Source organism: Poecilia formosa, unplaced genomic scaffold, assembly GCF_000485575.1.
Source record: "Poecilia formosa unplaced genomic scaffold, Poecilia_formosa-5.1.2 Scaffold446, whole genome shotgun sequence".
In the NCBI taxonomy this organism is placed as follows: domain Eukaryota; kingdom Metazoa; phylum Chordata; class Actinopteri; order Cyprinodontiformes; family Poeciliidae; genus Poecilia; species Poecilia formosa.
Window position 1 is genome coordinate 265806 of NW_006800385.1, and position 26197 is coordinate 292002.

The window sequence follows — 26197 nt, forward strand, 5'->3', positions numbered from 1 at the left end:
CTCACGTTGGCTCCAACAGGAAGTAACGTCAGAGCAGACCCAGAACTCACCTGGAGGAACTTCACATCCCTGGAGACTCCTAGGGATGGATGGATGGATGGATGGATGGAGTTTGATATTTGGAGGCAAATGGAACATAGATGACTAAGCTATGAGATATTTCATTATGAATTACTATCTTTAGTTTTTTTCCCCTGGCGTTCCGTTTATAGTGTTGAGATTGTTATTGAGTTGCTTAAAAATTATAGGAGTAAAACGATCATGCAAGAAGATTTGGGTCTGATTAAATTGTCTCTTTCACTCTAAAATGGTAGCTAAGCTAGAAAGCGTTTATTTTGAAGGTACTTTCCGGAAATGCCCGCCGTATTGGCGGCCATCTTTACAGACATCGCAGCTCTCAAATTGACGCCTTTTCCCTCCCCTTGTTCAGATTCAATTCAGTCAAATCACAGCGACCTGGCAGCTGGAGGTCCGTGCTTCTGTTTACAGCGCCTGGAGTGGAGCTGCGACAGATAACCGCTTCTCCAACCGCTTTACTCAACGGTTCGGTTTAAAAAAGCAACTGTTGCTGTTAGAAGAATAAAACAGAAATGGACGAAAAGACGTTTACGAAGGAGCTTGATCAGTGGATCGAGCAGCTGAACGAATGCAAGCAGCTGTCCGAGGGACAAGTGAAGACACTTTGCGAAAAGGTAAGACACCGGAGCGGATTCATGTTAGTCAGACATTTAAATTCAGCATCTTGCCTGTTCTCTCTGTTGCCTTCCAGACATTCTTAAAATGGCGTCTATAGTATAGATTTCACCGCGCGGCGCGTCTTATTTATTCGGTAATTAGTAGCTGGAGCCTGAAACCGATAAGCCAATTGAATACATGCGGGTTTAAAACAACTACTACGAGTTAATGTGGCTAATTAACTTTAACTTGGCCACTGGAAGTTCAAGTGATTTCACATTTACAGCTTTCATTCATTTAAACCAGTGTTTGTACACTGCAAAAACTCAAAATCTTACCAAATATTTTGGTCTAGTTTCAAGTTCAAATATCTTGGTACACTTGCAATAAGAAAACTAACTTAAAAGTAACATTTAAGCAAAATTTAGGACATTGTTTTAAATGAATAATTACTTTAATATTTACAAAAGAAGATTATTTCACTTATAACCTGGGAAAATGTATTATAAGTGTAATAATTGCCAATGGAACCAGAACCTTTTCACCAAAATTAAGGAAATATTGACTTCTAACAAGCTTTTAAAAGTTTGGTTTAAAAGTTCCTTGTTGTTAGTTTTGTCTTATTTTAAGTGGACTGCAATATTTACTCTATAAACTAAACCAAAATTACTTGGTAAGATTTTGTATTTTTGCAGTGTAGTTGTTTTTCCAGTTATGTATTTATTTTTTATCTCCCTTTTTTTTAGTGCCGTTTTCTTCAAGTGTGCAACCAAAACTTTTTGTAAATGGATATTTCTTTTATTGTATTAAATTCTAAAAAGAGCAGGAGTATACGGAGCGAGTTGTTGTTTGTTGCTGCTGCTGGTTGCATCTCTGAACTGTAAGCTGGACGCGCAGCAGGTCCATATGTTGCTGCTTCCTGCTGCCAAACGCTGCTCAGTTCAGAGGTCTGAGCTGCAGCTTAACCCCAATCCAGCATCCACACGCTGTCTGGAAAGACTAGAATCTGACTGAGGTGTTTCTAGGTCCGAAGAGAATAAAATGTTTAAAATGTTGGTGTTTCCTGTCCACATCCTTCCAGTCTGAAGGTTTTTTCAGGTTCCAAATAAATTCAGTTAACTTTTGTGTTTATGCTTTAAAAATGGGCTGATTTTTACCATGACAAAAGTTTTGCATCATCAAATTGTACGACTTGTATTGTTCATATGCAGAGTGGGTAGTAACTAGTTATATTTATTCAATTTACTTGAAAAAAGTATAGGAGTTTTCTTACAATGCTGTACTTTTATTTTTGAGTAATTTTATTATACTTGAGTAAAGTTCCTGTTTTAACTGGAAACTCCCCAAACTCAGACTCAAACCTGCAGCTTCTGTTAAAGGTTCTGAAGTTTATATTGAAAGAATCTGATTCGGAAACATTTTATTTTACCTGATTTTTGTTATTTATATGAATTATCATTTTCATCCTCAAAATTCCAAAATTTCCACCTAACTTTATATTTTGATCTGTCTGATGTAATTTTTAAATATTAAATTATTGATTATTACTCAGTACTTGAGTAGATTTTTTTTTGTTACCAAATACTTTTTTTTTTAACTACTTTTTCATTTTACTTGAGTAAAAATATGTTAAAGTACTTATACTCTTGAGTAATATTTTTTGGATCCTCCTCTGTTTATATCCCTTTTGCTTTATGTAACTAAATGAGGTTTATTTTATGATCTCACCTGCTGACTTCAACTCAATTGATTCAGATGTTTGTTTTTTCTAACTACGGATTATGATGAATCAAAGATAATGAACAAATTATAAGAGTTAATTTTTATGTCACATTTTAAAATGACAAAAATATAAAATCACCATTATTGGCACAAATTAAAATATGAATATCAGTTTTGGCCAAAATCAAAACCAGAGCGTAGAAATATGTTTGTAAGAGTCTTAAAGGGATCAGCAGCCTGTGTTGCACAGGTTTATGCATCACCACAAACAACTAGTGCATCAAACTATATAACCATTTATCCAACTTTTATAACCAAACATTTATTTGAATTCAGCTCAAACGTGCATTAAAGCTGCTGCTTGATGAATTTGTATAATGGAAATAATGGAGGTTTTTTGTTTTGATGCATTCAATGAGTGAGAAGAATCAGATTTTTCAGTACTTTCCCTCCAGAGCGCTCCTCTCTTTCAGCAGGTCTGTTTTCCTTCAGGAAACAGGAAGTCGGCTCATCGCCATGTTTGGTCTGCTGAGTGCTGGAGGTTAAAAGTCAGGGAGTCGAGGGGCTCATTAATCCTGACTTTTATTTTCTGCTTTGGCTCAGACATCATGTTCATAAATAGTCCTGTTACAATAAGCAATAAATCACTTAATCTCATGATAAATGAAAACGAGCCCAGTCATTTCCACCTGCACAGTTTATCAGTTTTCTGGACGATAAAAGTTTCAGTCTGGTGTTTGGTCACAACTAGCAGAGACTTCATAATTCATTTTGTTTTGTTTTATTTTGGATATTTAAAAGGCCTCCAACTCCAAGGGTAAAAGGTCAAAAAAAATTAAAAGTTAATCAACCTTGAAAAATCGGTCCCTTAATAAGCCAAAAATAACAATGGAATCCCGGAAAAAGGTCTCAAAACAACAATATTATCATTTACTGCAATAACTTCTGGGACGACTTATCGTGTAACAGGATGACGGACCTGATCCTAAAAGTGAAGCAATTATTTCCTAACTGCTCTTTAGCCTTCTTTGGTTGTCAGATGAAATATTGCTGGTATTATTTTCAGAAGAATAGAACAAAGTAGCTTTAAAAATAGACGGTTGCCTCCATCCCTGGTTCTCCGTTAATATTCTCAGCTCAACGCGCCCACACAGCTTCCCCCGCTTCCAAAATAGCAGAGGACATAATTGATTGTGCGTTGCATCAGCAGCGCCGTGGCAGCCTTTGTTGCTAAGAGGATCAGAGGGTGTGACTGAGGACAGCACGGTTGTGTGTGTGTGTGTGTGTGTGTGATTCGTCCTCTGCCTACATTCCAGCTCTCTGAGTTTCCTTCGGCGGCAGGAATCCTGAAAATCTGAGCTGCTAACGTCGTCGTCGTTTTTCCAGTTGTCCCAGTGCTTCCACAGCCTGGAGTCTCTCAGAACCAGTTTATTTACAGAACAGGGAGTTCTGGTTGTTATTTAATTACTTTTAATTTAATTTAAAAGAAGACAATCCTCTGCTGCCTGGAAATTAGATTCTTTGTCAGTTAGATGGAGAAAATGTAATGAAGTTCAGAAAAGGAGCTTCATCCTCCTGGCGACCTCTTTGTCTCTTTTCGTTAAAATTAAACCGATTGTGTGTCATGGTTTGTAGTTTTCAGTCTTGGTCTGAATCGTCTTGTTTAGAAAATCTGTTTCTGTTCTTTTTAAACCTGCTGTTCAATAAAACAAACATCAGCTACAAACACCAAATTTAAATCCACTTAAGCATTAAATCTGGTGATGGCAGCGTCAAACTATATTCACACGTTTAAATGGCATCAATACAAAACACAGCCTGTGGTCAGAAAAGAAAAATGGGCAAAATATTCACTCTTCACATACTTAGAAATAAAGCAACAGATAATTCCAAGTTGTCACAATAAACAATAAATCAATTAATCGCATTATGAATTAAAATTAGTTTAAATTAGACGATTCCTATTTGCATGATTTATCATTTTTCTCCTTTCGCTCTTTCAACCAAAACCTGGATGATAAAAGCTTTCAGTCTGGCTCTTTGGCCTTAACCAGACTTTTCTTGAAAGAATTATTGTTTATAATAATTCCTAATTTGCTTGTTTCTGTTGTTTGGCTTATTTATTTTGGATAAAACAACAATGTTATTTATTGAAATAACTTCTTGGACAATTTAGAAACCGGCAACATTTTGTTGTGACAGACCTGTAAGGTCAGAATGTGCCTTCCACACTTTTCAGATTTGTTTGGAACACATTTAGAAACCAGCGTCTCATTTTCCTTCCAGTTCAGTTATGCAATACTTGCATAAAGTACATCAGGTTTGCCGTTGTAATGGGGTGTGAGTACTTTTTTAGTATTGTTGGCACATGACATCACCTGTTATGATGTCGTTATGATGTAATGAGGTGATGGTCGCCTCACCTCATGACCTCTGTTCATGTTTAACCAGACGCTTGTTTTCCACTTCGTTAGAAATGAATTAATTCTGGGTTCGTTATGAGAGAGGAAGTGACGTCAGCGTGACAGAAGCAGCGTGTCGTGTTGTTGGTAATGAAGTCGTTCTTTGTGTTTGTCTCGTTATGGCCGTTAATTCGCCCTGAGAGCCTGAGCCGGGTTTAACTGGCTTTAATGGGATTATACGGCGGCAGCCGGGAAGCTGCTGATTGTTTCTCGACGTTCGGCTCTGAGGCATCTGACACCTGCAGACCTGGACAGGTGTGTTAACACAGGTGTGGTGTGAAGGTTTACTGAGTCTTATGTAACATCTATCTGTGGTTTGTTCTGCTACATTTCCTCAGTGGATCAGACTGAGGGTTAAAGGTCACACTGTTCAGGTTTATGTAATATTTGATCAGAGTAATCTCCTTCAGGTTTTTTTTAGCAGATTATTATTGAATTCACAGGTTATATGATCAGTAAATTAAATCTGATGGAGGATGTGGTGTGGGCTGAGAGACGTTTCTCAATATCAGAGTTTCATATCAGTCTGTATCAATAATTATTGATTTTGTTGTTTCAAATACCTGACATGCTACCAAACGTCTGGTGACATTTCCTGTTTTCCAGTTTCACTCCACTCTGTTGTTTTGTTGTGAAACCTTAAACTGCTGCTGCACCAGTTACTCAGCAGTTTGTTGCTAAGCAACCAAAGAGTGGGTTGCTAGGTAACCATCAGAGGTGGCAGACTACCCAATAAAACTGAACTCCAGTAAGAGTAGAACTACTTCAGAGTAAAAAGGTAATTTAATATTTAAACATAATCAGATGAACCAAAATGTAAAGTTAAGTTGAAATGTTGGTATTTTAAAGGTCAAGATGAAAACGGTTCATATAACCATCATTATAAAATAACAAAATGGTGTTTCTGCATTTTAGGCAATAAAATGTTTGTGTAAAATGGAATTGAATTGTTTATTTGTACCTTTTTATTCATTTGTAATGTATAAAAAAGGCTCAAGTGGTTAAATTAAAAATATATTTTTTAATCCAATTAATCGTCAGAAAACTCAATTCAAACATAGATTATGATCATAGACAGTTGAAGCCCAAAGATTGTTTTCTAAAATCTCTGCTTCATGACTGTTTTTTCATTTCATTGTTTAACTTAAAGTTGGAAACTGAAGGCAAAACGACTGAAAATGGATCCGTTATTGAGACGTGACCCACTTATTTGTTTCTTTAATCTCCAAACAACTTCGCTCAGCGCTGCTCCACTCTGGGGCATCTAGAATATTCTCCCAGCCTCACAGACTGAAACACACATGTACGTGTGCGCACGTGCAGCGTGCACGTAAATGTAGGTCAGGTTTGTGCAGCGCTGCAGGCCGTGCTGACCGTCTGGATCCCGTCCGCTGGCTGCAGGCCAGGGAAAGCTCTCCGTCTGCAGCCGGACTCCCGGCGAACGGCTCCATGGGACCATCGAACAAACCAAGTTACTTTAGAGAAACGAACGGAGACGTTTGTTTGATCGGTGACAGAAATGCCCATGTTGTTTCAGTACTCATAGTATCTGTGGTAAGGCCAGTCACAATAGCAAGTTTTATTGTACTAAATGATAATATTGTTGTTTTGAGACAATTAGTCACATAATGGAAATAATGGCTTCATAATAATGCAAGAACAAATGATCAAAGATCATTAAACTAATGAAAGTCTAATGAACATTAAAACTGGACTTTTATCGCCCAAAAAGAGAAACAATAAATCATGCAAATGTAAATTACAGAGCTTGTTTTAATTTATAATAAAATAATCACCTTTATTTTTCTTGAAATGTAAAATGTTCTCATGGTAACCCTGTTAAATCTGGAGTGTTTAAATGGAGCTGAAGGAATCAGGGTTGTGTGTATTAAAGCATCTCTTCAGAATGATTTTATTTTTCTGTTTTGCCCTCAGTGAAGCGGCGGCGGCCGTAACGACTGCAGGCCACATGCTGAGTCATGCACTGCAGCAGGAGGCCTCAGCTTCTGCTGCGTGGCTGGAATAAATCACCAATAAAACGGCAGCAGGCTGCAAATAACTGTTACCTTCTGTCAATTAACTGGATTCTTTATTTTAAATGGCTGCATTCTGCAGAAATACTTTAGCCTTTCTTATACAGTTTTAGAAATGCATTAAAACTGCAAATAAATAATTCAAATACTTTTTTTGAATAAGAGTAAACATTTAAAAACCTAAAATGCAAAAATGCAGAGCTTTCCTTTAGTAATCGCTTGATCATTTGTTGACTAATTTCTGTATGAAGCAACTAATTGGATCCAAGCAGGTGAGGCTAAAACTGTCACATTAGGTAAAATCATCACATTCATTTTGTGGGCCATGAAAAAAAAAATCAAGCAAAGAAAGTTGTCAGATTTTTTTTATTTTTCTGTACAAAATGGAGTTTATTCATAATGGATCCAAAGCTCAAAAAGGATTTTACATGTTTACTGAATCGTTATTAAAGCGGGATGTGGGTCACTTCCTTTCAAAAAGTTTAAGTTGAATCTGATTTGGGTTCAGCAAAGTCGGCTTTTCAGTCAAAGTCTCTGGATAAACGCGGTTCTGGTAATCATAAAAAGATGAATATTTGTGATGTAATGAACATTTTACAAAACAGGAAATTATGTTGGTAATAATTTTACCCTAACTGAAATAAAAAGTCTTTGTTTTATACTTGAGGGCCGCACAGAATCAGTCCAAGGGCCACAAATGGCCCCTGGGCCACATGTTGGACTCCCTGCTGCAGATGATGTTTAAATGTTTAACGTTCCTGACTTTCTGTGGTTTCCTCCTGCAGGCAAAGGAGATCCTGACCAAAGAGTCGAACGTCCAGGAGGTGCGATGCCCGGTGACGGTGTGTGGCGACGTTCATGGCCAGTTCCACGACCTGATGGAACTGTTCAAGATCGGAGGGAAGTCCCCCGACACCAACTACCTGTTCATGGGCGACTACGTGGACAGAGGATACTACTCCGTAGAAACTGTCACTCTGCTTGTAGCTCTTAAGGTGGTTACATACCAGAGCTTTCTCCTGTGGATTGTGCAGAAACATTGTTTTATAAAGGATATTTTTTCCTCTTGGCGTCTCAGGTACGTTTCCGGGAGCGAATAACGATCCTCAGGGGAAACCACGAGAGCAGACAGATCACGCAGGTCTACGGTTTCTACGACGAGTGCTTAAGGAAATACGGGAACGCCAACGTGTGGAAGTACTTCACAGACCTGTTCGACTACCTGCCGCTCACCGCATTGGTAGACTCTCAGGTGAGAGCCGCTGGGTTACCGACTACCTGCTGCTCACCGCATTGGTAGACTCTCAGGCAGGTAGACTCTCAGGCAGGTAGACTCTCAGGTGAGAGCCGCTGGGTTACCGACTACCTGCTGCTCACCGCATTGGTAGACTCTCAGGTGAGAGCCGCTGGGTTACCGACTACCTGCCGCTCACCGCATTGGTAGACTCTCAGGCAGGTAGACTCTCAGGTGAGAGCTGCTGCGTTATCCCACCTGAGTCACCAGAGTCGACCTCATATCGGCTCAGATTTATGACAGACGTGTAGCAACTAGTTACAGTTACTTGAATAATTTTGAGAAAATTTACTTTTACAAGTATTTTTTCCGCGATGTACTTTTTACATGTACATGAGTAGTTTTATTATGAAGGATCTCTACTCTCACTTGCGTAATGTTTTTGCGCCTCTGGTAACTCATCATTACATCAAAATGTTGTGTGTTGCTCTCAGATTTTCTGCCTTCATGGAGGCCTGTCGCCATCTATAGACACCCTGGACCACATCAGGGCTCTGGACCGTCTACAGGAAGTACCACATGAGGTAACATCATCTAAATGTGTACAACTATTGCTGCTAATATCACACCGATAGGAAAGTATTGGATTCGATCTGAAATTGCAATTTAGGCTACGTCATGCTTTGTGGCGGTTGGCAAAACACTGAGCATGCTCTGTATGTTACTGACGTTATTGCGCCCTCTGCTGGGCATGCAGGACGCTTTTAGGTCAAATTGGGAGATGAAATACAAGTCGCATATATTTGGAAATGTGAAGAACCACACACAAAAAATGATTTCACAAAAAACCTGAGTGTGAAAGTAAATCTCAGGGTTTTTAAATGTGATGAACAGAGAGGTGGATGGCGTAGATGGGAAATAAAAGGAGTAAATTTCTACCAAAGAAAAAGCTCAGAACGTGGAAATCTCGAGCTCCAAAAGTCAAAAATGTGTGAGAGCAGGATTTTTCTAGAAAAAGACTTTCTCTAAGCTCGTAAAGTCGTACGTTTTTAACTTTTGTAGCTCAGAAATTTCCACTTTTTTTGTACAATATTTCTGAGATTAATCTCAATTTCTGAATTTTTTTTGGAGCCCAGAAATTGTCTAATTTTTTTATAGAAACTTTTTGATATTAATCAAAATTTGTAGTTTTTTTTTTTCCTAAAAAAATATTTTAATGTTTTTTTTTTACTTCAAATTTTTGACTTTTGTAGCTTAGGAGGATCCAGATTATTTTCTAGAAAATTTCTAAGATTGTTCTCCTATTTTTCCTGAGTGTTTGGCTCCTGTGTGTCCCTCAGGGCCCCATGTGCGACCTGCTGTGGTCGGATCCGGACGACCGCGGCGGCTGGGGCATCTCCCCCCGCGGCGCCGGCTACACCTTCGGCCAGGACATCTCAGAGACGTTCAACCACGCAAACCGCCTCACGCTGGTGTCCCGAGCCCACCAGCTCGTCATGGAGGTTCGGTTCTGCACCTTGTCAACCAGACAGTTTCAGACCCACACAAAGTACTGCTTGTTTATGACATCTGCTTCATTCAGGGATACAACTGGTGCCATGAGAGGAACGTGGTGACGATTTTTAGCGCCCCCAACTACTGCTATCGCTGCGGCAACCAGGCGGCCATCATGGAGTTGGACGACACTCTCAAATACTCCTTGTAAGTACAAAAATAATCCAGCAGGAGCCTTCTGGTGCATGTTTAGACAAAACGTTTGAAATGAGACAAACTGCTTCGCTTAAGTCAGTTGAGTCCAAACTTTTAGCCATGAGAACTTTATCATTTTTATAGCATTTTTAAAGCAAACCTTTTGTGCATTTTTTAATTTTATCTGCTCATTAATGAACTAAATAATGAAAATTTTTATTGAAATAAAAAAGTTGAATTTTTGATAAAAATTTAGATAGAAAACATTAGTATAAGACACACACAGGCTGTAAGTTTTTTTATTTGGGGTGTTAGATTTGCTTTTGAGTAAAATTAGGTCAATAATACTTGTAGTGTCTTCAGTAAATGGGACTCTTTTTTTTAATTTTTAAATATTTTCTAAGATGCCATTTGCCATAAAATATGAACCAACTATGATTTGTTCAATTCTTGAACTACGGTTGGTGGGTCGCCCAAAATCCTTCAGAGAGCCGTAAATGGCCTCTGCACCGCACTTTGGACACCCCTGGTTTAATAGCTGGGTAAATTATATTTTGCTCAGATTTGTAATTTCAACCTTTCTTGTCTGTTCAGCTTGCAGTTCGATCCGGCGCCCCGCAGAGGAGAGCCACACGTAACCCGCCGCACCCCAGACTACTTCCTGTGAACCTTGACCTCTCCTAGCGACCCGTGTACAGCCGAGTCCAGCCGTTAAACGACTCTGAACCAATACCGACACGAATGAGGAACAGAAAACTGGGAAACACAGCAGTGCACGTTGAACATCCACACAGCGACGAGGCAGTTTCTGGGAGGCGGATGGACCAAACGGTGTGTGCCATAATCACTGCGATGTTCGCTGCTGACGACGAAACCGTGAAGCTCCTCGTTCTGTACATCTGCAGCTGCTCGAGTCCCATCAGCTTTAGTTCAGCAGATCTCAACATATGTTTGCACTTTTGTACATTTAAATACATTTGACATTTGTATTATATGTTTAAAAAACACAGATTATAAATATGACTTTTTTTCCCTTCCTGTTTTTTTTATTGTAAAGAAAACTAAAGCTTTACACAAAGTACAGTTTTCCCCTGTAACTTATAAAAAATCCTCATCAACTCACCGACTCCCTTCCTCTCTGTATTTTAACTAAGCAGTTAGAATAATAAAGATGGCTTCTGGGTGTCTGAGTTGTTTTTTAAGGTATGAAATCTAAGTGAATCAAACGTAACGGCTTGGTTAAAGAAGAATTGTCTGGAAATGTTTATTTCTATAAAATGCATCATTTCAGACACTGAGGGCTTATTTAGCGCCACCCAGTGGTTGTCGGAGGTATAACACCGCAAAAACAGTTAAAGTGGATATAGTACACAACGGCTCATCAGGGCCATGGAGATGGGAAAAGTATATTTCCACCAAACAATTTTGAGATTAATCTCAGAAATTTTCTAGAAAAAGCTTGTAAATTTCCAAACTCCAAGTTAGGAACTTGCAAAAAAAAATAAAAAAAAATTAAGATCTCAAATTTTCTAGAAAAACGTGTAAATTTCTGATCTCTAAAATTTCCAACTTTACGAGCTCAGAAAATTTTTGTTCTAGGAACTTCCTGAGTTTTTTTTTTGCAATTTTTCTACTCTTGGAGTTCAGGAAGGACCTATTTTTTTCTAGAGAATTTGAATTTCTTGATGGTAATTTACTTTCTTCTCCATCTACACTGGCCTTAATATGCCATCACATTTTAAAATGCAAATAAAAGATAACTGAATAATTTTACACTTTCATTGTGACATACTCTGTTCAACCCCAGAGGAAAAAGAAATGTCTGAGGAAGTTGCAAAAGTAAATAGATTAAACTTCAATAGTGCTTTTCCAGACAGACAACTTAAGGTACTTTACAGCCATACACACAATAACATAATATTACACAGATACGCAAATCAGAAAAATGTGTGCACATAAAATTGTACAAAATACCTTAAAGGTGAGAGCACTATAGTGACACAACCAAGAACTGGAAGTCCTCCAAAATGGCGAAAAAAGACGAGAAAAACTGGTCTGAGTTGCTACTGAGGCCGAGAGCAACTTCAGAAAGCTGCAGGAATTTCTGGCTACAATCTCCCATCTGCTTCAGACGCAATGCAGAAACATTTTCTGAAGAGGAAAATCATGCAATCATGACTAAATAAAAAAACACACATCTGGAGTCTCCAAAAATATGTGGGAAGTGTCATGATCTGATGACTTTTGGTTACAAAAGCAACACCACACCCACTGTGAAGCATTTTATTTTCTTATCTGATCTTTTAAGGTGGGTAAAATTTCATTTTCTAACTCATAGCATTGTTAGACACTTATTAAATCAACTTCACATTGGTTTATTCATTCAGATTGATTATTGGTACACATAAAAATGGTAAAAAGAAAAGAATCTTTTGTTGATAAACAGTAAAATAAGCAAATAAATGTAAATAGTGCCAAGTTACAAAATTTACTTTTATAATGCTGTTATGTTCATAAGGATGGACACTTAAAAAGTACATAAGTATAGATTACTGCAAATCATTTTCTACAGTTTTTTAGTGTCCAAAATTTGTACTCAAGTTAGAACATCACTGCTTCAACCTATTTTTACTCAAGTAAAAATAAAAAGTTATCCAAGAAATTAGGCAAAATATATTTTTTTCCAAATCAATTTCTTCAATAAAAAACTTTTAACATTTTAACAAAAACTGCAGGTGTGTGTCTGAATCTGGTGAATTGTTGATTAAAACATGTTTGTTTTTCATTCAGTGGGTAGAAAATCCAGAAATTTGACTCAAGTAAGAGAAGAAATACTTCATAATAAAGTACAGCATAGTAAAAAAAATATTCCTAAAAGTATGTTTTTTTTGTTTTTTGTTTTTTCTTTTAAAACTACTCAAGTAGGTCTAAATGTAATTGAGTAAATGTAACTAGTTACTACCCAAATCACACGGGAATGATAAAGCATCTGGTGTTAACATATTGGAAAGGGGCCCAAAATTAAAACCTGCTTTGGGCTGCAAAAAAGCTTGTGCCGGCCCTGCATATAAAACATTTAAAATCATATATAGTATTCCGCAAAATGCAAACGATAATAAAAGTAAATAGGTAATTGGCCGGAACGTTGTGACCTGTTACCGCGGAGCCGCAGATGTGATAAACAGGCCGCCCCCTCCCTCCGTCCAGCCGCCGGCAGGTCGCTTCCAGCAGGTTCAGCCTCAGACTCACAGCCGCAGACGGTAAGCGCCTCGCTCCTCAGGCCTTTCTGCACAACAGCGGAAGAAATTCACAGCTTGACTTCAGCTTAGTTATTCACGGTACGTAGCTCTACGTTGTGTGTCATTTGTCGTTAAATAGTGATTATAACTGCTGTGTCTTTTTAAAAAATTATTATTTTAATAAAACGCCTCGGTCTGGTGGGTAAGAGGCCTCGCCGAGGCTAGCACACTGGTTAGCAGACTGTTTGGACACAATATAAATATTTATTTATCTTATTTGTAAAGTCACAGTATAATTATTGTCCTTTTTACGGTGTTAGATGGAAACTATATCCGAGATTTGTCCACAGTGTTCATTCGTAAACAGGCTAATTGTTCAGCATTTCCGTTGTTTCGCTTATGCACGTTAGCATGACTGGTCGGCTAATAAGTTAATGTAATTGACAACAACACCCCCACAGTTAACCTAAAATTACATTTACGGTTGTACAGTTTTATTATTACTAACTATAAAAGACATATACTCATGTATTGTTAGTAGAAATGGAAAACGGCACGTTGTCAACGAGCCTTTTTAGTAGTTTTAGCTAACGTTAGCTTGTTTGCTAACCAACGCAAAGCATTAAACGCTGGTTCAATGCTTTTATTATTCAGGTCAGAACATCAATAAGAAAAAGAAATTAAAGTATGAAAAACGGTAATTGGGTTTAAGAGTTGAAACAAATGAATAAACAATCAAGGCATTTTCAAATGATGCGAAATATTTTGCATGTAGGTTACCGAACAGTTACAGCAGCTTAACGTCAGTTTTTCTGGGTTAATTGGTTAATTTACTGTAAAGCTTTTGAAGTTTTAGATACTTAAAGTAGAAAATAAAGCGTTGCAAGATTTTTCATGTTTTCTTTTTAACTGCCATGAAACTTTCAGCAGTAGAAATAAATATTTATCACTTGATGTACTTTTGTCTTAGTTTTTATAACTAAGAACAGCAGAGGACATTATGGTATTTTATAAAAATTTAATTCGAAAATACTTTATTAATCCCAAATGGAAATTAATTGTTATGACTCATTCAAGATTCTTGAGTGTTATTGTAGATGGTGATGGCTGTGGACAGTCATGGGTTCGCCTGTGTCTTCTGCAGTTTCCGTCAAATCAGATCAGGCTGAATTGTGTTAAATGATTGATGGTCACAGTGCTGCCTGCTGAAGGAGACGTATGATGCTGTGGGTCGGAGGAGGCTGTGAGCCTGTTTCTGCGGGGGAAGCATTCTCTTAGAATCATATTTGAAATCAAACATTTTTAAATGCATGTTTCATGTGACATCACACTTCTGTGACCTTTGTAACTGACAGCCATGTTGGTAGGCAGTTGCTATGGAGTTGCTATAACAACAATAAACAAGCCACAAGGTTAGAACTAGCTCTGGCTTCGTTCTTATCTAACTTATAAACAATTCAAGTACATTACAACTACCTGAGTCCTCGACCCGCCTCTGTAACACTGACATAAATATCAGTGGTATTTACTTGCTGCCAAACTAGCAACATTATCTTAGCTGGTGGAGCTTTTATGCTAGCTAAGATGGGCATGTAGTAAACACTCTTCCTGTTCTCTAGAGAGCAGGAGATCGGCGGCAGCTTCTCATCGTCTGACACCTTTCGATCCTGTCAGCAGCCATTTTGTTTATATTTTTCTCTTGCACATTAGTCAGAAGTGTCCATATATTTTCTTTTTGTTGGTCTGGAAGCCATAGTTCATCGATGCATTGCACTGCGTTTGCTTGCCAATATGGCGGCGATCACTCGTGGTTCAGACTTGTGGGAACTGTGTTGCTTTAATCATCATTTTTTCATGTCGGTGTGTTCACCTCGTTTTCAGCACTTTCATCCTGGACACTGTTTGTTTTGCTCAGGCTTGAAAAGCAAGTGGAGAGGTATAAAAGTATAAAATCAGCAGATTGTTCTGGAAAACATTAACAGAGTTAAAGGAGATTCTGCTCTTCAGTAAACTAAAATCAAAGCTAATCTTCACTGAACTGATTTTTGTTTTTTGTCAAACCAAAAGTATGATGTTGATCTTGGGCTACGTGTCTTATTAGTAATAAATAATCAAATTTAATTATCAATGTATCTACTGCCATAGAAAGTCCTCTTATTTTTATTTGCTTCATCAGAATTTATGTTTTTGCAACTCAAATGTTTTTTTATGTTTTGTTTTAAAGTGACTTACTGGGAACTCGGATACTGGTTTAAAAATGTTTCTGGATCTGATTAAGATGAAAAACATTTCTGTGTGTCTGATGAAGCATAATCCATTTAAATGTTATAGATCTTTACACCTTGTTCTGAATGAATGCATAAACCTGCTCGTTATTATACTAAATACTTACAATAGTTCAAACTAAATATTTAGTATAAAAATGTCCAGGAATAAAATGATCAATAAGTTTATTGGCCATTTAAAAGGAAACTCTGTAAATAAGTGAATTTTACTTGTTTCAGGAAATGCCCACGATAAAACTCCAGAGCTCTGATGGGGAAATCTTTGAGGTGGACGTTGAGATCGCCAAGCAGTCCGTCACCATCAAGACCATGTTAGAAGGTGAATCATCTAATTATCGGTTTCTGAAATAATTTTTATCGAGTATAATCATGAATAATCGTGAATGTAATGCAGATGAATGCTGGTTTCTGTGTTTCCAGATTTGGGAATGGATGATGAAGGAGACGATGACCCCGTCCCCCTCCCTAATGTCAATGCTGCCATTCTCAAGAAGGTAACACACACACACACACACACACACACACACACACACCCCTGTTTGTTTATATTGCCGTTTTCCTGTTGGACATTTCAGTCTGTTTTGTTGGATCTTCTATGTATTTTTCTTCTCTGGGAATCATTCAACCGACATGAACAGTGAAAATACTCGATCCTTAAATTGTAATCTACCAGGTATTACAACCTTTAAAACAGTTAAATAGTAAACATAAATCTGTGCAGCAGGTTCTGACGGGCAACGTTGTTTTCTCCATGATAAAACAGACAAACTGTGACGATAGGACAGGATGAGACGCCAAAAGCTTTCTGCAGTTACAGCTGCCTTCACCGAGTCTGAGAATCGGTTCATTAAACGGTTGCACACGTTTCTTTTTACCCTTGGAGACGTTGAACCAGCTGATTTAAAGCTGAGCTCCTGCATGCGTCCGGTCAGGTTGCAGGTAAATGTGCATGCTGCGTTTTCCTCCAGGTGATTCAGTGGTGCACCCATCACAAAGACGACCCCCCTCCCCCTGAGGACGACGAGAACAAGGAGAAGAGGACGGACGACATTCCTGTTTGGGACCAGGAATTCCTCAAAGTGGACCAAGGCACCTTGTTTGAACTCATCCTGGTAAAATAACTTTTTACAGCGTAGAACTTTAAAACTAAACGCCCGTCTAAACAGAAACCCCTGACCGCAGCAGCTACTGGCAAACCTGGGATTATTTTTCTCTTCTCTAAATGAACTGGCACCAGTTGATTCAGGAATTTCCTTTTGGTCATAAATTATCAAACACTTTTGCTGCTTCGCTTTCAGTAAGGCTGAGATTATGAGCTGAAAAACTTAAAACAATACTACCGACTGGATTATCAAGATCAGTCTATTGATAATTATTGATTAGTTTTTTCACTTAAATATCTTACATGCAGCCAAACCGATGGTGTGACGTTTCCTGTTTTATCCAAGCCAATAGTTGAGTTGAAACAATCTTATTTTAAGTTTAAATGAGAACAGATGGTTGATGATTTGATGTGGGCAGCAGGACGGGTAAACAGGCCGATCATGTGAGGGGAAACCCGAGTGCGGACCTGGACCTGGTTCTGGTTCTGGTCCCTCACTGCGGCTGCCAAACAGAAACATGAGCTGATGAACCTTCACCTGTGTTTATAACCACAAACCCTAAGAGGCTTCATCCGTTTAAAGGATATCTAATGAGGAATAAATAACTTGAATAATTATTTTGATGCAGAACTGGCTGCATGACTCCCTGGAATAATATCAGTTTTTACCCCCAAATTTAGAACCATTATATAACACGATGGTGTGTTTTACAGTTTTACAGTACATCTGTTTAAACCACTGAGCCTGAAACGAATGTTGGACTCAGATTTTCCTTTGTTGTTGCTGTTATGGTGCAGAACCATTTCATCCTCTCACCGCCTCGCCTTGTGCTGCTGCTCTTTATTTTTCTCGTCTGTTTAGGCCGCTAACTATTTGGACATCAAAGGCCTCTTAGATGTCACCTGCAAGACAGTGGCCAACATGATCAAAGGCAAAACCCCAGAAGAGATCAGGAAGACTTTCAACATCAAAAATGATTTCACAGAGGAGGAGGAGGCCCAGGTACCTATTATACTTTATTAAAACATAAAATGAGATCATTTTATTCGCTCGAGGCAAAACGAGAGTTCACCTGCCGGCTGTTCTGTGTGCAGGTACGCAAAGAGAACCAGTGGTGTGAAGAAAAATAAAGCGGAGAATCCTGCCAACACTACCACACTGAGAGGATTGTCCCTGCTTACTGGTTGCACTGGCGTTGTTCATACTTGTTAATATTTTACTTTTAGGATATTGACAGCCACTCTGCTCTCTAGTTCCCTTCATTTCTGTATCCCAATAATAGCATGACCATTTTAACTTGCCTGTGTGGTGTCATTAATTTAAAGATAAAATGCTTATTACTGTTTTCACACACATATTTGTGGATCTACATAAAATATAGTCCTGTTCTCATGGCTTTGTATCCTTGAAGAAGGAGAAAAAAAACGATATCCCTCCTTCCAGATTATCCTTATTTTTAGTTGCTCTAGTTGTCTATTTTTTTTTACTGGAGATTATTCTTTTAGGTTCATTGAATTGAATAAAGTTACATTTTTGACAATGGAAAAACCAAGGGTGAATGTGATTTTTGCTCCACATTGGCTTTGTTTAAACCTGGAAGGCGTAACAGGAGGAATGAAGCTGGAAGCGGATAGATGTTTTCACCTTCATCACAGCGTTGACTCATAAATTTGTGTATTTAATTGGACACTCAGCTGTGATGCTGGTTTTTTTAGCTGGATAAGCGCACTGAAGGAGTTAATAAAACCTTTCAAATTAATGTGGTGTCGTCTTTCTGTCTGGAGTCACCAGTTTCAGTCGAGCAGTTTCTCTAAATGTCCTTCAATCATGCAGCTGCTTACTGAGTCCATAAGTGAAGCTTTTACATTTATTTTTCAGCTGTATTACATGGTGATTATTGCTATATTTAAATTTCACTTTTTCAATTGAATGACTAAAATAAAACCACCTCTGGTAGATTAAGATGTAAATGTATAACGGGAACATCAGTGGTCCAAATGTTCTGTAATAATCGGCTGTTAGGACATAATTTTATCCTGAACACACAAAAGTACAATTAGATAAGATTTTATCCATTCAGTGGTAGTAGTTCATATTTAAGCTACAGCTCCCACTGTCCATATTAGTTTTGTTTCTATTAAATAACTGGTAGTGATTTACTGTAAAGCCAGTGCCGTATACCAAGCCTTACCTTTTCAGAAATCCATCCATCCAGTGTCAAAGCTCTGTTTTTGGTTTAAAAATGAGAAATTTGAGTTTTAGAAAAAATAAATGCAATATTTCTTATAACTATCCCATTGGAAAAAAATAAGCCTGCAGCCTTAAACATTTAAAAAAACACTTTTAATAACATCAAACAAAAACCATACATCAAAGGGTTCAAAGCATGAAAGTACAAAGACATCTTCCAGTTGTTTCTGCCTGGCCTGAACCACAACAGCGCCATCTGCTGGAGAAGAATGGTACAGAAGCTCAGCCTACACTTACTGCGAGAAAAGGTGACATGAAAACCTCCTTTCTCGAAATGTAACATTACAGTTGGAACATGCACCGACTGAACACAAAATAGTTTGAAGGCTTCTGCAGTAATACTGGACCACAAAGGGTAAAATTTTGCACAAAAAAACATATTGCTTTTAGAAAAAAGTGGAAACTATAATATTTTTTTTCAAAAAGAATTTACCTTTTTATTCCATAAAAACATACAAAAGTTATTTATTATAATATAAAACTTTACAAGACAATGCAATATAATAGTACCCATCGGTCACAGATTAGTTTGCGGAGCTGCAGAGAAGGAAAAAAACAAATTTAAAGAAACATATGACCTTAAAAATGAGATGAGATTCATACACAAAAAGGTAAAAAACAAAATGTAAAAAATTAACGGATGAAGCTGGAGAATAGAAGCCTAAAAGTGCTAAAAGAAGTGACTTGGGAGTCTGCTTTACCTCCTCTGGAAATACAAACATAAAAGATAGGAATACTTTTCCCAGGAATCCGAGGTCCTGCTGGTCAGACGGGTCCAGAAGAGATAATGACATGAAAAACATGAATCTTAAAGTTACAAAGTGAGCACCAACTCTGAGGAGGAACCGTCCTGAAACAAAACCGACCAAAACTCCAACGGTTTGAGCCAAAACAAGAAGATTCTGAAAAAGTCTTTTCCACCTTTTGCCACATTATAATTCAATATATTTTAACTGGAGTGTTTGTGACGGACCAGTAAAAACAAACGGTTAAAATGCTGCTTCCATTTTAGACACATTTGCTCTGATTCTCTTCAAAGTTGCCAAAATGAAGTTCAGTCCTGGAAGGAAACTAGTTTGTCTGAAAGTAATTTATCATATAATCAATAATCATTTGCGCCTGTCAGCAGGCCAGTCACCATAATCATTAAATCACATTAAAATGAACTCAATAATCTCCATTTGCATAATTTATCATTTTTCTACCAAAAGCTGGATGATAAGTCTGATGCTTTTGTTTACAGTCACTTCATAATTCATTTATTTGTTTCTCTTGTTTGGTTTATTTATTTCAGATATTTAAAATGTCTTCCAGTTCCAGTTCATTAGATTGGAAGTTTATTGATCTCTGAGAATCTGATTGCATTATTATTCTGCCGTTACCGTTGTTTAGGTTGTAAATGGTCTCAAAACAAGAATATCATCATTTATTGCAATAAGTTCTGGGACAATTCATCGTTCCACAAGTCTGACCTGGATGTGATCGCCGCCATCTTGGTAGGCAAGCACATGGCTTCCAAGTCAACAAAATGAAGGTTTATAGACACTCCTGAACAAAATGTCTGCTGATGGGATCGAAACAGGTCAGACGGTGTGGAGAAGCTGCCTCTGATCTGCTACGACAGACGTCACTGATTAGTGAACAGGAAGTGTTTTCACCAAGGAGGAGCTTCATTCAATCGATGTTAAACGGATTTATGAAGGACGTAAGAACTCCTCAGGTGAATAACACGGTTCTGGTGACTGGCAGAGTGAGTACATGTACGCAGGCTGCCTGTCCATCTTACCTGATAAAAGCTACGTTAGCTAAGCTAGTGTAGCTAGCTCAGCAGTAAGTACTACAGTAAATATCAGTGATGTTTATCTTCGTGTTACACAGAGGTGAGTAGAGGACTCAGGTAGTTGTAAAGCAATATTTTTATAAGTTAGATAGCAACAAGGTGAGAGCTAATTCTAAGCTTGTGGCTTGTTTGTTGTTGTCATAGCAACTGCCTACCAAGATGGCAGTCAGCTATGAAGTTCCAGGAAGTGTGACATCATGAGAGCTGTGGATTCGTTAGTAACTGTGACAGGCCTCCGAAGCGTTAAGCACAAGGTGAACAGCTTGTTCTCATGTCGCTGCGGTGGAAACGGAAACCTTTGGAAAATCACGACTGCAGGATGAAAGGAGGCGACCAGGAGGATCTTCGTTCCTTTGGGGAGCCGAGGAGGAGAGTAGTGAGGTGGGACGGCCGCGGCGATCAGTGAGTCTCTGTTAGCACTTTGAGAGAAAGTCCCGCCACCTTGGCGGCGGACAGCGCCGAGGGGCAGAGCGTCTGCTTGCCCGACAGTTCCAGGGTCGGGGCGAGGTGGCAGAGGTCCGCCCGCTTGCCGGCGGACGGCTCCGACGGGAAGCGGGGCTGCGAGCGCGTGTGTGAGGAGCGGCGCGTGGAGGGGGAGGGCGGCGGGGACGGGGGCTGCTGCTGGTAGAGGCGGAGGCGCGCGGGACACGGGGACGGGGGCGAGTCTATAGCACTTAGATCTGAAGAAGATGGGCTGGGGCAGCCTCCTCCTTGAAGGTAGCGAATGCACTTCTTTTTCCTCCTAGGAACAGTCAGAGAGAGTTATCTGTGAATAAAGTGTGGAGACGTCAGCAGCGTTCAGGGGAGGCGCAGAATCACAGTGAGTCAATGAACACGAGACCAAATGAATTTCTGCTTCACACTTAAAAACTGACATGAGACAAACATCCATCAGCTCAGAGCGGCAGCAGATCCATTCATCAATAACTCAGTAATAAATGATCACTGCTGGAGTTCATCATCATTATTACATTCTAGTGCAGTGAAAACTTTTGGTCATTAGTTTCAGACTCTTTGGTTTTAACCTCTGCATTCAAGAAAAAAACTATTTTATGACATAATGCAGTTTTAATGATGTTTTATCATATGATAATGCCCAATTTTATTACTTTATAACATATTGTGGTGATATCACATAATGTGGCATCAAATAAACCAATAAGTCACATGATGAATGTAAAACGCTCAGTCATTTTCATGATTTCTTCTTCTCCTGGATGATAAAGTTATGGGTGATTTGGTCGTTTTAAGGATCAATTTAACTTCATAATTCATTTCATTTGTTGTTTCTGTTGGTTTATTTTTGGATTTTAAAATGTCTTTCAGTTTCAGTTAAATGTTCAGTAGAATTTAAAGTTCATTGATTTTTCATGTTTTGCATCGACGCTGCAAAAATATAAAATATCACCAAATATGGTTTAATTTCTTGTGTAAATTTCTTAGAAGACTTGAAATAAGATTAAAAACTAACTTAAAAAGAACTTTTGAGTGAAATATATGAGCTTGTTTTAAGTCAATAATCCCTTAAATTGATGAAAAAGTTGTCAGATTATTTCCTGTCATATCAGTTAAACATCCTGCAAATGGATCTGAAACGTTTTCATCAACATTAAAGAGTTAAAACAAGCTCATATATTTCACTCAAAAGTTTGTTTAAAGTTAGTTTTTTCTTTTTTCAAGTTCACTAAAATATTTTAACTAGAAACTAAGACAAAATACTTGGTAAGATTCTGTTTTTTGCAGTGGGCAATAATTTACTGAGCTTTAATTACTGACTATTTGTATGGTTTCAATAAAAGGTTTATTTTTCAGTTCAGTGTTTAGTTGAGGAAATCGTCTGTCTGGTAAATCGGTGCGCCGTCACTCTGAACGATGTTGCCTGAAGGTTTGGATGCGACGATCAGATCGTGTTTTCCTGCTGCGCTCTGTGAGGTGTTACGTTTAAAGCAGACCTCCATACCATCAAAGCAGCTAACAGGATCCCAAGATCATCACCAAAACATGAAATGAGTCACCAGGTTCAACCGCAAACTGAGGCGCTGCGCCGTATTTAGACTCAGAGGAGGAACTCTGCAGTAGAAAGTGATTCTAAATGTCAGAGTTCACCATCAAAAGACGCTCGTCACCACATCGCAGGGATGGAGAAAGTAGAAAGCAGACGGGCATGAGAAGATGCAGCGCTGCAGGGAGTGTGTGTGTGTGTGTGTGTGTGTGTGAAGCTGTGGTGATAAGGCTTAAAACCACATTCAGCCCCTTTGTTCTCTCAAACCGAAACACACACTCAGGTTTCCATGACGCAACAGCGGGGAAGACGGCGGAGCGAGCGTTTCATGTCAGATTCCCGGCTCCTGCAGACTAGCCGTGGACCGCGGTCGACCCCCTGCAGCTCCGGCCTTATGGGTGGGAGCTGCTGCCCTCTAGTGGCTCAAACCTCCAGAAAACTAAAGGAGGCGAAACATCCACTGAAATATCCACAACAAATCATAAAACTGGTATTTATTAACAAGCAGAGGAGGCCGAGTATCCGAAAACTGAACTCAAGACATTTTTACTAAAGTAAAAGTAAAAAGTATTTGGTAAAAAGTCGACTCAAGCACTGAGTAACTGATCAAATTATCAATCATTTAAAATTTAAAGATCACATCATCAAAAGGACTAAAATATAAAGTTAAGTGGAAATTTTGGTATTTTAAAGATCAAAATGACAATAATTCATATGAAGAACAAAAAATAAGATAATCAGGACAAAGAAAATGTTTCCAGGTTGAAAGAAAGACGATCTGATTATCGGTGATTATCAGCTCCGGTTTCTGGCAAAATTATTTTACCAACTAATAATGTGATCAATAAGGAAACGTTCTTTTACCTGAAACACGATCTCACTCTTTGGCATTAAATGCATGAACAATAAAGGTCCAGACAAAAAGCGGCTAACGGGAACCAGCAGAAACTTTTCTGTTCAGGCAGTTTTGGAAAAACTGTTTTTGTAGAAAAAGCAACAGAAATGACCAAAGTTGAATTTATTTTTTTGCTGAAGAAAATGAAAATCTTTTAGGTTGTGTTTTATTTCCTGAGTAATTTAAAGCTAAATTCTTCTAGTTTTGGGTCAGACTCGGTGTGTTTGGGTTTGGATCAGCAGGTTAGTGATAGACGACATGCAGAGCTCAGAGCTCAGGAAGTGGCCGATCCCCGAGAGACAGAGCTGATCATGAACAAAGTTTCCTTTGCTGATTTTGGGCCTGGGAGAAATATTCACACCCCAAGAGATTTTGATGTTCTGTCACGCGGCAGCCGGTCCAATCAGCCGCTCTGCAGTGAGACGAGTCGGACTGACAGACCGGGTCGCTCCAAACCTTTACAGGCAACAATATTCAGCAACTTTCTGCCTAAATCTAAAAACATTTAAGACAAAAAAAACTTGGTATTGGCCAAGATTGGAAATCGGTGATCAGCCAAAAAACTGCAGTCGGTGCATCGATAAGCTTCCCTGAGACGGGAAAACCGTTGGGAACAGTTTTTGTCCAAAACATAAATGAAAGTTTAAAACTTTTTAAAAGAAATATCCTTTTTCCACTTCATAAATATTAGCACAAAAAAAATCCATAAAACAGGCTAAATGTTGCAGCTGTAATGTGATAAACATCAAAAACGATCCCTGATGTTTAACAAGCCTCATCTGCTGACTCACATTTGGCCAATTATGATATTTTTTTGTCTGAAATGTTGCTAAGTATACAAGAACGTCTCTGAGTTGGTAACGGAGGGCCGGTCGGTCAGGCTGACCTCTCATGCAGAGCAGACCAGGTCAGATGCCGACTTCAGACCTTTGCTGAGGTAGAAAAGATCGGCTTCACATGGAAGCACCGGCCGATCGCTGAACTCTCAAAATTAAGGAAATCAGCTCCAATAAATCGGAGCGTTCCTGTGAAGAACAGGAGGAATGATACGGACGGGTAAATCTGGAGGTGACACTGTCAGAGTGAGGTGAAAACCGCCTCCATGGCCGCTCTGTCTCCTCAGAAAGGCTGAATCAGACCGAAGTGATGAGCAGACGGGGGCGTTTTACGCAGCGTCGGCTGAGTGGAAGTGGAGGAATGTCGGTTACACACCTGCAGGGACCGCACCAGTCCGTTTGTTGGTTGAGGCCGAAGCGAGCCCGGCATTTCTTAGGAGAGCCCGGGTCTGAGCGCACAATGCACAGCATGCAGGAGAACAGGAGGAAAAGCAAAACATAGATGTAATAAACAGGAGGAGCGAAGGAAGAGGGGGAAGTTAGAGGGTCACAGGAAAACCAGAAAACAACGGGAGGAGAGATACACAAGAGAAAAAAGCCAAAACTGTTAGTAGCACAACGCGACAGTGACAAACAGCACAGATGCAGTTAATGTCGCTCAGATTAAACTCTGAGGAAAGCAGCCGTGCAAAAAAACAAAACAGAAAAACCTTCATGTTCTGCAGAGAGCAGCAAACAGAAATGCATTTTCATCGAGCCTGGATTCATGTGGAACATTCACACTCCTGGATTTACACTTTTCTAATTCAGGTTGCATGGAAAGCAGAGTGGGTGGGTGGTTTGACGTTAGAGTCACTTCCTGCCTCAGCAGTGAGCTGCAGCACCAACGCAGCACAAAGTTTCTGCTCATTCTGCCAGCAGAGTTCACACAGAGATGCTTACCTGTGTTGGAGTCCTGCTGCTTCTCCCGTTTTCTCCTTTTCTTCTTGCCCTGTTGGACAAACACAAACAAAAATGGCCCCAGATTTATCAAGTTAATTTCATTTATTTTTAGACAAACAACAATAGCAACATACACTGCAAAAACACAAAGGGTTACTGAGTAATGTTGGTCCAGTTTCTAGAACAAACGTCTTAGGTCACTTGAAATAAGACAAAATTAACTTACAAATAACTTTTCAGCAAAATATGACTTTGTTTCATGTCAGTAATTCCTTAATGTTGATGAAAATGTTCTGCTGGCAGATTATTTAATTTATAACAAGACATTTTTATGTCTATAAAGTGAAGTGAAATAATCTAACAGGCTCTTATATCTTGCTGAAAAGTTATTCATAAGTTAGTTTTGTCTCATTTCAAGTGTTCGAAGATATTTGCATTAGAAACAGAACTACTTGGTCAAATTTTGTGTTTTTACAGTGTAGAGTCTGATTCCTCTGTGCATAACACAATAAAATATTTTCAGTTTATATAACCTTGCAAAAGTATTAATACCCAATGAACCGTTTTAAATAGATGCAGAGAATCTGCTCCCTTCAAAGTTCATAAAACGGTTTGAAATCTTTGTTTTTGCTGTTGAGATTTTAAGGACATCATTTGCTTTTAAATGCAGGTCATGATAATCTGAAAAAACTCAACTTAAACTATAAAAATGTTTTTATCTGGGAATTCATAATTTTGAAGAAATGAAAGCATAAAGGTCATCTAAAGTTTACAGAATCCCACACAAACAAAAAGCATGAAACATTTATTACCTAAAATAAAAAACAAAATCAACTGTTCAGTTTAACTGCAAAAATACAAAATATTACCAAGTAATTTTGGTCTAGTTTCTAGTGCAGATATCTTAGTGCACTTAGCAACCCCAGCCAAGCCCCACCCGTTACCTAGCAACCCCAGCCAAGCCCCACCCGTTACCTAGCAACCCCAGCC

The 26197-nt window shown here is 38.7% G+C and overlaps 3 protein-coding genes across 9 annotated transcripts in view; 2 read left to right on the forward strand and 1 right to left on the reverse strand.

Annotated features, from left to right (window-relative positions):
• Positions 1–405: 405 nt before the first annotated feature.
• On the forward strand, positions 406–10999 carry ppp2cab (protein phosphatase 2 catalytic subunit alpha b). The gene is made up of 7 exons (XM_007577571.2): positions 406–692; positions 7678–7887; positions 7971–8144; positions 8621–8710; positions 9467–9628; positions 9709–9827; positions 10410–10999. The coding sequence occupies exons 1-7, from the start codon at positions 591–593 to the stop codon at positions 10480–10482; spliced, it is 930 nt and encodes a 309-aa protein (XP_007577633.1). The 5' UTR covers positions 406–590; the 3' UTR covers positions 10483–10999.
• A 1982-nt stretch (positions 11000–12981) lies between these two features.
• Positions 12982–17982, forward strand: skp1 (S-phase kinase-associated protein 1). The gene is made up of 6 exons (XM_007577573.2): positions 12982–13153; positions 15559–15658; positions 15760–15833; positions 16308–16451; positions 17304–17444; positions 17537–17982. Exons 2-6 carry the CDS (start codon positions 15562–15564, stop codon positions 17570–17572), a joined length of 492 nt encoding a protein of 163 aa, XP_007577635.1. The 5' UTR covers positions 12982–13153; positions 15559–15561; the 3' UTR covers positions 17573–17982.
• Positions 17983–18763: 781 nt separating this feature from the next.
• The window catches only part of tcf7 (transcription factor 7), an 84426-nt gene continuing 76992 nt past the window's right edge, over positions 18764–26197 (reverse strand). For 5 of the 7 annotated variants that reach the window (XM_007577579.2, XM_016663802.1, XM_016663801.1 and 2 more), the window contains 3 exons: positions 25208–25256; positions 24642–24714; positions 18764–21274 (listed from right to left, as the gene is read on the reverse strand). In XM_007577579.2, the coding sequence (XP_007577641.1) occupies positions 20932–21274; positions 24642–24714; positions 25208–25256 (465 nt within the window). In that variant the 3' untranslated portion in view covers positions 18764–20931. Of the gene's footprint in view, positions 21299–24641; positions 24715–25207; positions 25257–26197 lie in introns of all 7 variants that reach the window. The other 2 variants (XM_007577574.2, XM_007577577.2) reach the window with 2 other exon arrangements.